Source organism: Cyprinodon tularosa, unplaced genomic scaffold, assembly GCF_016077235.1.
Source record: "Cyprinodon tularosa strain WSP-4 unplaced genomic scaffold, ASM1607723v1 ctg124, whole genome shotgun sequence".
In the NCBI taxonomy this organism is placed as follows: domain Eukaryota; kingdom Metazoa; phylum Chordata; class Actinopteri; order Cyprinodontiformes; family Cyprinodontidae; genus Cyprinodon; species Cyprinodon tularosa.
This window is the reverse complement of record NW_024038048.1, coordinates 1,314,244-1,327,159: the sequence shown is the minus strand read 5'-3', so window position 1 is coordinate 1,327,159 and position 12,916 is coordinate 1,314,244. Positions and strand designations below refer to the sequence as shown.

General features: G+C 39.5%; 1 protein-coding gene across 1 annotated transcript in view; it reads right to left on the bottom strand.

Annotated features, from left to right (window-relative positions):
- The window catches only part of LOC119777460 (mannosyl-oligosaccharide 1,2-alpha-mannosidase IA), a 231,248-nt gene that overhangs the window by 65,901 nt on the left and 152,431 nt on the right, over positions 1–12,916 (bottom strand). Inside the window, exon 4 of the mRNA XM_038276344.1 lies at positions 3,289–3,369. Coding sequence (XP_038132272.1) covers positions 3,289–3,369 — 81 coding nt within the window. The remainder of the gene's footprint in view (positions 1–3,288; positions 3,370–12,916) is intronic.

The following is a 12,916-nucleotide window of genomic DNA, read 5'->3' as shown; positions in this document are numbered from 1 at the left end:
ACTGCAAAAAACAGTCTGTTGCTCCAAGCACCTTCTTTCAATTGCCAGTGGCAGCTTCAAGGACATCTCTTAAATTCAAAAGAGCTTGCTCTGAAACAATTTGTGTAACTTCAGTTTGGATTATTCACTAACGGTTTTATAAGGCTGAGTGAATAAAAGGCTTCCAACAAGAATCAAAGTGAATGTTAAATTCCAAATCTAGAGACGTAAGGCCGTGTTCCTTAAAAATACCTCTGTTCCATTGATCAATCATAACAGCTTTAAAAACATTCTTTAAATTTAAATCTTCCTGTCTTTTGCCATCAAGAAACATTTAAAACGACTTTCTGTTAAAAGTATTATACACTTTTATTTTTAAGTGTTTCTACTCTAAAGTTAAAGAGAAAAAAACATGTGCATGAGTGAACTGATGGGAAAATCTATACAGCAGAAAGTAAGTCAAAATTTCAAGAGACACTGAAAGATAAAGCGCCCCTTTGTCCTCTTATTTACTTTTTTATTATTTGCCAAAGCATAATGAATCTGGCATTTTTACATGTATTAAACAAACTCTTTGGGAGGGCCATTAATTTATCCATTTTCATTGAAAATTGATAACTTGAATAAATTTGCTTCACAAATATCTTTATTAAGAATGAAAATTATTAATAATTCTCGTTTTATAAATGTTTATGGTTGCATAATATGTGAATATTTAATTCTTTTATAATGCTAACATCAACACAATATAGTAGTGTGAAGTTGTGTGAAACTGAGCTTTGGCGTAGCCAGATCTTATTACAGTATCTGTAGATCTGAATAACTGCTTCTTCCTATGCTTATATTTCTCAGATTCAAAAACCTCTGTTAAAAATTAAAATAAAAAAAAAGAATAAAAATAAGGGTCAGCATCATTCAAGCTTTTGATTGTTGCTTTTGATTTAAGGAAGCAAAGGGAAGCAGAGGCCACATGTTTTCTTCTGGATGGTAGGTTAACCCACTAGCTGGGGGGAGTTAAACCTGTAGCTATAACAATTGAGCATTTTTTAGAATAAATGTCAATTTTCTTTTCCAACCAGATTTAAAAATAGGAACACTGTGTTATTTAAAGTCAAAGAAAAAGAAAGATTTTCTTAACATCTGTTTCATTGCCTGGTAAAAAGCACCAACAGAAAAGCAACCAATCACATGGCAGCCACTGAAGGCCTTTAGCCATCTTGATGTGTCGAAGACGACCAATTCAAGCCAATAAACTGCTGAGATCCTGAGGATTTTCCCAAGCAACTATCGTAGATTTACAAAAATAGTCCTAAAAACACAAACTATCCAATGGGCAGCTGAAAAAGCTAAAAAAAAAAAAGGACACAACACCTAAAATAAATGGGGTCCACAACAGCAGAAGATCGCAGAAGATGAGGAGGTTCCTAATGGAAGCTAAGACACTGGGCTAGCCTCCTTAAGGGACAGATTTAAAATGCCCCCTATTCTATTGTGGTTATTATTCAGATAAAACATTTACATGGTAGAGTCATAAAAGCATGGACCCATCCGGATCAAACCTTGTGTTAGTTATGTAAAGGCATGAGGCATATTTTACTGGTACACTTTGCCCAAATTAGTATAACCGAGCACCACTTAAATGCCATAGCCTAAATTTCACCATGTCATAAAACTCAAATCATCTTAAACTGGTTTCATTACCACAGAACAGAGTTCTGTGTGTTCTAATGGCCTCCACATTCTGCAAATCTAAATCCAATAGATTAATTTTGTGATGTTGAACGGGAGATTTTCATCATTGATGCAAAGGAAAGGCTTAACATCATCATCAACATAAACCAAAATGTCTGAGGAATGGTTGTGTCAAGTTGATCAATCCATTCCACAAAGTTTAGACAGCTCTAAACACTTAAGTCTTCCAACCCACAGCTACCAAGGTGTACCTAATAGGTGACAACTGGCTTTGTATAAAGGTGCCTAAAACACAGATGTTTGGGATTTTAGGGAAGGTGTGGAATGGAAGGGTCTCCACAGCCACACTGTTGCCATAGTGAAGCAGCTATGCTTTGAGGTTGTGGTATCAGTCGCAAATTACATGTTCAAATAAACTCAAACAGATGCTTTTCAGGAAGTTTAAGACGGGAAAAGAAGCATAAAAAATAAGGTTACAGTGCACAACGTTAGCCCACTTGGCAGCTATGAAGTTAATGGCAGGGTAGACTACTTGACTAGATTAACATGACAATTAGCCTTCAACCTGTTAAGTGTATTACAGCATTGCTACTGGACACTTTGCCTGAATGTGATACTAGAGAGGTGTATTTGTATATGGGAGTATTATACTGACAAAGTGACAACAGGAAGGAGAGGAATACTTTACAGGGATGAAGAAAATATTACAGAAGTAAAACAGTATAGTAATATCGCATACTTATATTGGTTTTGCCTTCACTTCAAATAAACTTTTTTGAGTTTTTCAGTTTCTGATGGACAAATTAATCAAACAAATACACCATATTCATCCAGGGTTAATAGGGTACATATTTGAAATCATTTTTACATTAATACCTTTGAAAAACGAACCAAATCAACTCAAAAGCCAATCCAATGGGGGGATAAATGAATTTATATGTGTAATGTTGCACCAATTGTATTTCAATTTTACATACCAGCCATTTTTTTATAGAAGCTAATTAAAATAAGCCCAACTTTAAAACATTTAACTAAAAATTCACACAAAAAAGTTTGAATCCCTGTGTGCATAACCAGTTTAATTGACAGTAATTCTGTAGTTGTACATTTCAACAGTCAATCATATTCAGGCTCATTTACTTTACTGTAAATGGGTCTACAGTTTATAAAATAAGCATTTAAATGAATGACAAAGACCCTAAACTAGTTAAAGAAAATCAATTTAAATCTCTCAAGGTACTGTACTTTGACAAACAGTCTTTTTTGTACAATCACCATTGGCTATTTAATAAAAACTTGGTCATTTTAACTGAGACCAGACATAATGTAATTTAGGGGTAGGGGTAACCTACAGTATAATGTAAATCAATATGATCCATATCAGTTACAGTTTTTATCTATTTAGTGGTAGTAAAAAAAAAAAAAAACTCAAACATCAAGAGCCTAAATTATAAAAGTTTTTTTTCTGGTGGGAGTTTGGTGACCCATTACTTTTCACAAACACTGCTGTCACACTCACACAGTGTGTTCATCATTCAAACTACTGGGCTGGCTGGAGATAAAGGAAGCAGCAGATCTCACCAGAGAAAAAGGACAACAGACTTCTATTAATCTTACCTCGTCTCCTGTCAGGTAGTACGCTGAAAGCAACCCGCCGACGTAACGGATGTTCACCTCAAAAAGGGATGCCTCACCATTCTGTTGAACCCAGAGAGAGAGAGAGAGACAGAACAAATTGTCAATGTCATAATTCACCTAAGACCTAAAGCAAGGGATACAGCAGTTGTGTGTGGAAAAATAAATGAACACCTTAAAAAGTTTACCCTTCTCCTCTCAAATTGCTGCTGGTTTGAAAACTCTCTAGGGGTGCACAACAGCCCAGATGTAGAGATTAATATTTCACACAACAGAGATTTGGAATCTGAAATGTATGATGATGCCAGCTAGTCTGATGTTTTCCAGGTGTTCTGATCTGCATTGCATGACTCTTTTCTCCATTTCAAAGATTAATCAAGCAGACAAAATGAAATGGCTTTAAAACCAATTACTGTATTACTTTAAATTCCATTGTAACACTGATTAGGATTGTTTGCTCTCTTGTTTAGGGGCCAATACATAAAAAACCATAAAGAACAAAGTAACAAACTGAAAAATTTTAAGGTTTCAAAATCTTAAGATGTAATGGACAACAAAGAAGGAGAAACACATACACATGAAATAAAAACCAAAATGACATGCAAAAATCTAAGGCTCTAATCAGGATTTAGAATTTGGCAGGGTAAATCTCTAGTAAATCAGTGCTTTTCCTGAGTTACATGCACATGGACACTGCTTGTTGTTGGAATATTGTGTTTTGTTACACAAACTGTCTGAATGGGTGTCTAAGAATTAAAGGAATTTGAACCTGCAGTCTCCATCATCCTCCAAACCACACCACTATCAGATGGCTTCAGTGTAACTGGTTACCATTCATGAACACACACACCCTCACACAGTGGTTTGCATTAGGCTCACAATAGTGATTGGGGCTGGAAAAACCAAACCGAAAAAAACTAATTATCTTTGACTCTGACATAGGCTGGACAGTAATCCAGGAGTTTAGTCTGTTGGAATCATAGACAAAAAATGCTGAATCCCTATGACAGCAAATATTAATAAGGAAATCCTGCTGTATTCCTCCCGGCACACAATTTAACCCCATCCTTAATCATTAGTCTCTGTGGGATGAGACTACCGAGGTGAACCTCTGCGTGTGAGACTCCCAGGCTCCCATGCCCTCTCTTTCTTTTTGTGTGCTTGTTAGAAAGAAATCTTACTCTCCAAAGACATCTAGAGGCAAGCCAACTTTAAAAAGTCAGCCCAGAGAGGCGAATCCGTGTAATCATGTTCCCCAGTGTTTTGTCTCCTCTTTTGTCTGAGTCTCCTGCAGCTGCAGGGAGGTATTGATTAAAGAAGAGCAAGATCAGTAGTTAAAGCGTTCTTTTTTCTTAGCTATACCATGTAAAATTGCCTTAAAATGTTTTAAACTAAACTTCAGATACATAGATAGATATATGTGAAAAAAAAATCATATATATATCACATATATATTCACATAGATTTTATTCACACACCCTCACATATATATATTGTTAGAGTGATAATTATAAAATTATTGTGTGGACATATGAAACATTGAAAGAAATCTTTTAAACTCACATTTCTCTGGATTAAAACCCAACATATATATATATATATATATATATATATATATATATATATATATATATATATATATATATATATATATATATATATATATATATATATATATATATTCAGACTGCAGTAAATCCAACAATTACTGCAACTTAGAAAATGTATAAACTGCTCTGCTAATTCAAAGTCACTTCTCTGTGCTGGTTTCTCTTTTTAAACCAAATAGGTTTGAAGTAAAGGTACCACTGGATGTGTCTCCATATGTCTGCATAATTACTGCCTCTCTTGAGCACTGAGGGGACAAATCAGAATGGTACTTATTGACTTGGAGACCCATTGAGAAGGAAATTGCCATTTCAAGTGTGGGTGAGGAGGAAACTGTAATTGGGTGCCAAAAAGGGCAATTTGTTTCACTCTGAAACATGTGATCAAGATGTGAATTCACTCGCATCTGGTTTTCTGCTGTAATTATTCCCCATATATATTTTCATTTAAAATGAAATTACTAAGTATAAAATATTGAAAAAGACAATTAAATATCCCCCCCTGGGAGATTAACATACTAATGTGTTGCTGTGTTCATCGACATACTTAATAGGAATATTTCCTCCTAACACTTTCTCCTGTTGGTTTTCTTGTCCAGAGGAAATCAATACCACAAATACTTCTACATTAAATATGAAGCTTGTTCTCTTACTCTTCACATCCTAAACAAACAATTTTCCCATCATTTTGTAACTCTGAATTTTTAAAGAGGTTGGAGGTAGCAGATCTGTGATATTCAAATTCCTTTTCACTTCCTCACATGGTTCAAGTTAATATTGCAGGTTTACAACAATTGAAGGTTGAATTATAGCCCTTGAATACACTTTTAAATCATTTAATTTAACTTCAATGTATTTAATTGGTGTTTCACTGATCGAGCAACAGATATAAATAAAGTCATACTCATTAACTGGAAGGATTATACAAAATAAAACTGAAAATTATAAAGCTGCACAACACTAACTTAAAAATGGAGTGCAATTCCCAGAAATGAAAAGATGAAAAATCTGCAGATGGTACAAGCTTTAAGTTTTATTTTGCAGCACAATTATCTAATGTATTATCCTCAATATACCATAAGATGTAATAGCAAATAAGTTTAAAAATGTTTTCAAAACTTTTTAATTCATAGCAATCTTGAATGTCGCTGTCTACCATTTTTATCCTATGTAAATATCTTCTAATACCCGTCAGTTTTTATGCAACTAAATGTACCGACAGCAAAACATTCTAATAATGAAATTCAAGTTAATTTTATTTGTGCCCTTATGGTTAACAAGAGAGTTTTAAACCTAAATTATTTTAAAGTCTTGTTTTAGCTCTCTCATTCAGATCAAACATAAAGGCTTTTGTGAAAGCAAAGAGCTATAAAGTCAGCAGACAGATGACACTTTTTGAGACAAAGCTCCTCCGCTTCTGGCAGGGCAGCTAAGCTGCCTTGCCAACGCAGAAATGAGTGGCTGATTCTGTAATGGTGGTCCAATGGCAGTGATTAGGAATAGAGGGTCTAGATTTTGATCTATTTATCCAAAAACTATTTCACTATTTGCGACAACCTTTGACAAGGTAGTAAGACACTCAAAGTGTTCATAAGGCTCAATCATCTTCTGATAGAGTAGGTTCACTGGCTGTTTTTTCACATGGCTTCGTGAGTGTCTCAAGCTCACTTCACATTAAAGGGCGAGGAGGTCGCAAAAGAAGTGTCTATGAATAATTAGAATAAGAAAGGCTCAAGAGGAATATATCCCAGATCCTGGAGAGCTTTCGAAACATACACCACCCTTCTGTCCAATATTGTGGTAGACAGGGATTCACAAAGAGTGACTGCATGTGGAGTGAGTTGTATCACTTATCAATAGATCATCGTCCACCACCATCAGTTACGGTTTATAAAGTACAATGGTTGTTTCGTCTGTACCGGGATTCCTGTGGTTTTTCCCCTTCTTACCCTACATGCTCCGAAGGGCTAAAAAAGCTAGACTGCTGAGTGATGGTTTCCCAAAATCAGTTCCTCTGATGAAAAGTAAATTTTGCATTTCCTTTGAAAACAAGGTCCAAACCCGGAGGAAAAGAAGAAGGCACTTCATCCACTTGCTTTTAAGTCCCATTTTTGAAAGTTTCACAGTCAGTGATGGTTTTTGGGAATGCCATGCCTCTGCTGGGGTTTTTCCTTGTGTTTTCTGAGGTTTCCAGGTTTTAACGCACCACATACCGGGAAATTTTTAGAGCCCCTTCTGCTTCCTGCACTACCAACTTTTTGAGATCAGATTTCCATTTTCCAACAGGACTTGGCACCTCACACCAAAGTTTGAAAACTACCAATACCTGGTTGAAGGACAAAAGGGATCCCTGTTCTTAATTGGCCAAAACTCTCCTGACTTAAACCCCCTAAAAAATCTTGGGTATTGTAAGAAAAATGCAAAACACCCAACCCAACAATTCAGAAGAGCTAAAGCCCCTATTAGAGCCCAAACCCGGGCATCATAACACCTGAGCAGTTTCCACAACTGATCGACTCCATGCCACGCCGCATTGCTGCAGTAATACAGGCCAAAGGAGGCCCAACTAAATACTGAGTGCTGTACATGCTCATACTTTTCATGTTCATACTTTTCAGTTGGCCAACATTTCTATAAATCCTTTGTTTTTATTGGTCTTCAGTAATATTCTAATTTTCTGATATGATGAATTTGAGATTTTCATTTGTTGTCATTTGTAATCATCAAAATTAAACAAAATAAACATCTGAAATATATGAGTTTGTATGTAATGTATGATTATAATATACAAGTTTCACTTTTTAAATGGAATTACTGAAATCAATCTACTTTTTCATGATATTCTAATTTTATGACCAGCACCTGTATTTATCATCAGTGATTGTGGCTCTCAGCAAGAACTGCAGAAGGTACAGTAAAAGGGAACAAGTGAGCTGACAAAGGGTTTGTCAATCAGGCTTTTACTTCCCAGAGCAACCTCAGTAGATTACAAAGTAGTCCTTATGAAGGGCTTCTATTCTCACTGATCCAAGGATTTATCTTGCATACATTGGAGAAAATGAAAAAAAAATAAAAAATGTGACTTTCTTTTTTGGTTGTATTTAGTTATGTTTTTTTTTTTTTTACATAATATATTTTCCAGGAACAGCTAAAAGAACAAAGAAGATTAAAAACTTCTAACACAGTACACAACAAAATATGCGCTGAAATAAATCGACTCTTGTAACATCATAATGCAACATTCCAAGAAAGAAGATTGAAAGCAGTGCTGAAATCCTCTTAAATTATGTTTTATGTGTCATATTTATCTCTACTGTACAGAAGAACAATCCCCTACCTTTACATGAAAAAAAGAGTCTGAGGCATTTTCCTTAGCAGTCAGCTGCCATCCCGGTTTACTGTTACCAATTCGATTGTCATGACATATCTGTGTCTTATTACATTGTTCTAGTTGGGCAGAAAAATCCCTTTAGATGTTGAATCTTTTATCAAATGAAACTAATTTCAAACTAAATTTGCGACAATTGTTGCTTTCTTTCTGTTAAAGGTATAGAGGACAATCTCTATCACCGGGTGGATCATCTAAATAAGTGCTCCTCCTAATTGTCAGTACTTCTGGTGATATGTTTATGTAAGGTTGTTCTCACTGCTTGCACCGTTAGCTATATTTTTTCTGCACATGTGCACTTCCAGTGAGCTACGGTTTCAGACAGTCATTGAAGCTCACCTTTCTCACAACCGTTCTTTGAAAATGGCCGAGGGTCGCAAGAGAAAAAGTGTCTATGAAGTGAATTAGAAGAAAAGAAAGGCCTCAGAAGAGGCACATATATCCCAGAATGCTTTGCATGGAGAGCTCTCCTCGCAAAACATTATAGCATTTGCTGTCACAGCGGCTTTCTGTCGCAATAGTCTGTGGCTACCAGACAGCGGCGACTCAAAACAAAGGCGCAGACACCGTGTGGTGGAGGAGGAGTTACGTAATCAACTGGTAGCAAATAGCAGTGTTCATCTGTCCGAACAATCAGTTAACCGAGTTTATTATAAAGTCTACTACATCGTCCCCGTTGTATGTCGATACAGTAAAGCCGGGCATACGCTGTGCGATTTTTTTCAATCATCACAGCTACAGCTCACACTGTGGAGAGGGTGGGTCTTTTAAAAAAGTCCTCAACAATGTTGGGAGCTGGAGAAAATACCATTTTTCTCCAGCAGAGTCCGCCGTGGATCCTCTGAGGGAGCCTCCTGCACAGGTGCAGCTCATCAAGACCATCAGAGGATCCACTACTTAAGCTGCCTTCAGACCTTACCTCAACGCCGCAGTGTTGTTCCAGTTGGTCAGCGCTAAAGCCTTGATCTCAGTGATTTTTCCATGTCCTTAATCCCGAGTCAGATTCTAACGTTTGTCTCTGTGCCTCTAGGTGACTCGAGCTTCCTCCGTGAAAGCTCTGGAAGAGCTAACCTGCCGAGCCGACCCTCCGAGCCAAACCCTGAAGATTCTCAGTCAACCTCTAAGCAGCTCTGGGTAAGAGCTAGGAAACCCAAGCCAAGGTCTGTTCAAATTGGACGTGAGACGCTGAAGCAGCTACGGACTCTGCTAACACATCCTTCTCCAGAACCAACAGTGACTCTCCCAAGGAGAACCTCAAGAACCCTCAAGGTACTATCAGAGCACCATTGGAAACCAAAACCCCGTCAACAGTCCTTAACTGTGCTGTCTCTCACGCAGACCCCGGTGAAACCAGATTCCAGGCCCGAACCAGTCATCGACATATTGTGTGCTTATGCAAATAAACTTGTTAAACTTTTCATCCTGTGTCCGTCAGTGGTGTTCTGCATCTTTGGGTCTCCATTAGAGAACCGATCATGACAGAACACTGCGGCCAAACTCAAGGCCCAGCAGATCACCATCTCCGTCGGCTAGACGAACAGGCTGCTCAAATCCAAGGATTCAGCCAGGCCTTACGTGAGTTAAATGCACATATTGAAAGACAGAACCAAGCTATTCAAGGCTACGTTAACTACTTCAATGGCGCTAATGCTACATCAGCACAGCAACCATTTCCGGGTCCAGTTCCTCCCCCGAGGTCACAACCTGTGACGTCATCAGAGTTCCGTCCTAGTCTCCCAGAAAAATTCTCTGGTAACATGAAAGATTGTAAGGGTTTTTTATTCCAGTGCCGGCTGATTTTTCTGAACTCTCCTAGTTGTTTTTCTTCAGACCACAAGAAGATATCGTTCATCCTCTCTCAGTTAACAGGAAGAGCTTTAGATTGGGCTCAGGCAAGATTTGCCATCGACGACGGTGTAAATTGCCGTTTTTCTGACTTCATTGCTGAATTTTCCCAGGTATTTAACCAGGAGACGGACCAAACGATCAATTCCAGAGCTCTTTTCAACCTTAAACAAGGTAATTCTTCTGTGGCTGATTTCTCAATTAACTTCCGGGTTAAAGCGGCAGCTTCCGGATGGAACCAGAGCGCTCTAAAGGGGGCATTTTTCATGGCTTTAAATGAACAAATCAAGGATGAACTTGCTACCCTCGATGAACCAGCTTCCCTTGACGATTTTATTCGTCTCGCCATCAGATTAGATAACAGAATTCGAGCCAGAAACACCTCCAAGAAGCAAAGTAATTTTTCCTCTGCCACTCATAATATGGCTGTTCTCTCTCCCTCTACAGAGCAGATGTCCACACAGAGATCTAAGCCACTGACTCTATCGTTGCCTGTTCAGGCCTCTCATTCAGGCGAAAGGAATAATGAGTCTATGCAGGTGGGACACACTAGGCTTTCTCCTGAGGAGAGACAGAGGCGTTTTCTTGGAAAACTTTGCATATACTGTGGTGAGAGTGGTCACTTTATCGCCTCCTGCCCGGCAAAATCAAAAGCCGGGGCCCGCCAGAGGATATGAGGAGTCTGGCGGGCCATATAAATTCAAGTAAATCTCCTCGACTTTTGCTGCCAGCTACTTTGTTCTGTAATAACCAGAGTCTCTCTTTCTCCGCCTTCATCGACTCAGGCTGTGAGCGCAATCTAATCGACTCTGAGCTCGTCCAGCAGCTTCAGATTAAAACCATTCCCCTGTCTCAGCCTCTCAGTGTGTCTGCCATAGACGGAAAGAGACTCCATCGTGTTACCCACCAAACCCAGCCCCTCGAGCTACTTCTGTCAGGTAACCACCGAGAAACTATCACCTTTTTTGTGTTTCCTTCTGCATGTTCCCCCCTGGTCCTCGGATTCGAGTGGTTGGAGAAGCATAACCCTCACATAAATTGGACCAAACGTCTCCTGGAATCTTGGTCTACTACGTGCCACGAAACATGCCTTCGTTCTGCTGCCCCGATGGCGGGGCCTCCTAGAGGTGGGGGGGAGATGGACTCTCCTGACCTTTCTTCTGTTCCCTCTGAGTATCACGACCTAGCCCCCGTTTTCAGTAAGGTCAGTGCGACGTCCCTACCTCCACATAGACCCTACGATTGTGCCCTAGAACTTTTACCCGGTGCTCCTCTTCCAAGCAGCAGACTGTATAATATTTCCAAACCAGAAAGAGAGACTATGGAGAAATACATCAACGAATCATTGGCTGCTGGAATAATCCGTCTTTCATCCTCTCCTCTGGGCGCCGGTTTTTTCTTCGTGGGCAAGAAGGATGGTTCTCTGAGGCCATGCATTGACTATCGAGGTTTGAACCAAATAACTATTAAAAACAAATACCCACTGCCTCTTCTCGCCTCAGCTTTTGAACCAGTGCAGGGTGCAACTGTCTTTACTAAGCTGGATTTAAGAAATGCTTATCACCTCCTCAGAATTCGAGAGGGTGATGAATGGAAGACAGCCTTTAAGACACCCTTGGGCCAGTTTGAGTACCTGGTGATGCCCTTTGGTTTGACTAACGCCCCAGCCTGTTTCCAAGCCCTTGTGAATGATGTTCTCAGAGATTTCCTCAACGTATTTGTGTTTGTTTACATTGATGACATTCTCATTTATTCCAAGGATCTCCATGAACACAAGAGACACGTCCGTCTCGCTCTACAGAGAATACTGGAGAATAAGCTGTTCGTGAAAGCCGAGAAATGTGAATTTCATCAGTCTTCAGTCACCTTTCTGGGGTTTGTGCTCGAGGGCGGCCAGGTAAAACCTTCTGAGGTCAAGATCAAGGCAGTCCTAGATTGGCCTGTACCTGAGAATCGAAAGCAATTACAGAGGTTTTTAGGGTTTGCTAACTTCTATCGCCGCTTCATCAGGAACTATAGCCAAATCGCCCTGCCATTAACCTCACTAACTTCTTCCAAACGAGTTTTTCAGTGGACTCCCGAGGCCCAAGCTGCATTCGAGAAATTGAAATCCATGTTTTCCAGAGCACCCGTGCTAATTCAACCTGATCCTTCGAGACAATTCATCCTTGAGGTGGACGCTTCAGATTCCGGTGTTGGAGCTGTTCTCTCCCAAAAGGACGACTCAGATCAAAGAATACACCCTTGTGCCTATTTTTCCCGTAAGCTCTCCTCTGCTGAACAAAATTACGATGTGGGTGATCGTGAGCTCCTGGCAATCAAACTGGCGTTGGAGGAATGGAGGCATTGGCTGGAAGGAGCTGAGCATCCGGTCCTTGTGTGGACTGATCACAAAAATCTGGCTCATATCCAGTCAATCAAACAAGCTAACCCTCGCCAATCCAGGTGGTCCATCTTTTTCTCCAGATTCAACCTCATTATCACCTACAGACCCGGATCCAAGAACGTGAAGCCCGATTCTCTCTCTCGTCTCTACTCTGCCGATCATCCAGAGACACCTGAACCTGTCCTCCCAGCCTCATGCACCGTTGGAGTGGTCAACTGGGAAATAACGGACCTAATCAACTCAGCCCTAGCCACCGAACCAGATCCAGGTACCGGTCCGTCGAACCGCACATATGTTCCTTCTTCTGTCAGGTCCCGTCTGATCCAGTGGATGCACGCCGCAAAATTCTCCGCCCATCCAGGAGTGAGTAGGACTGTCGCTCTA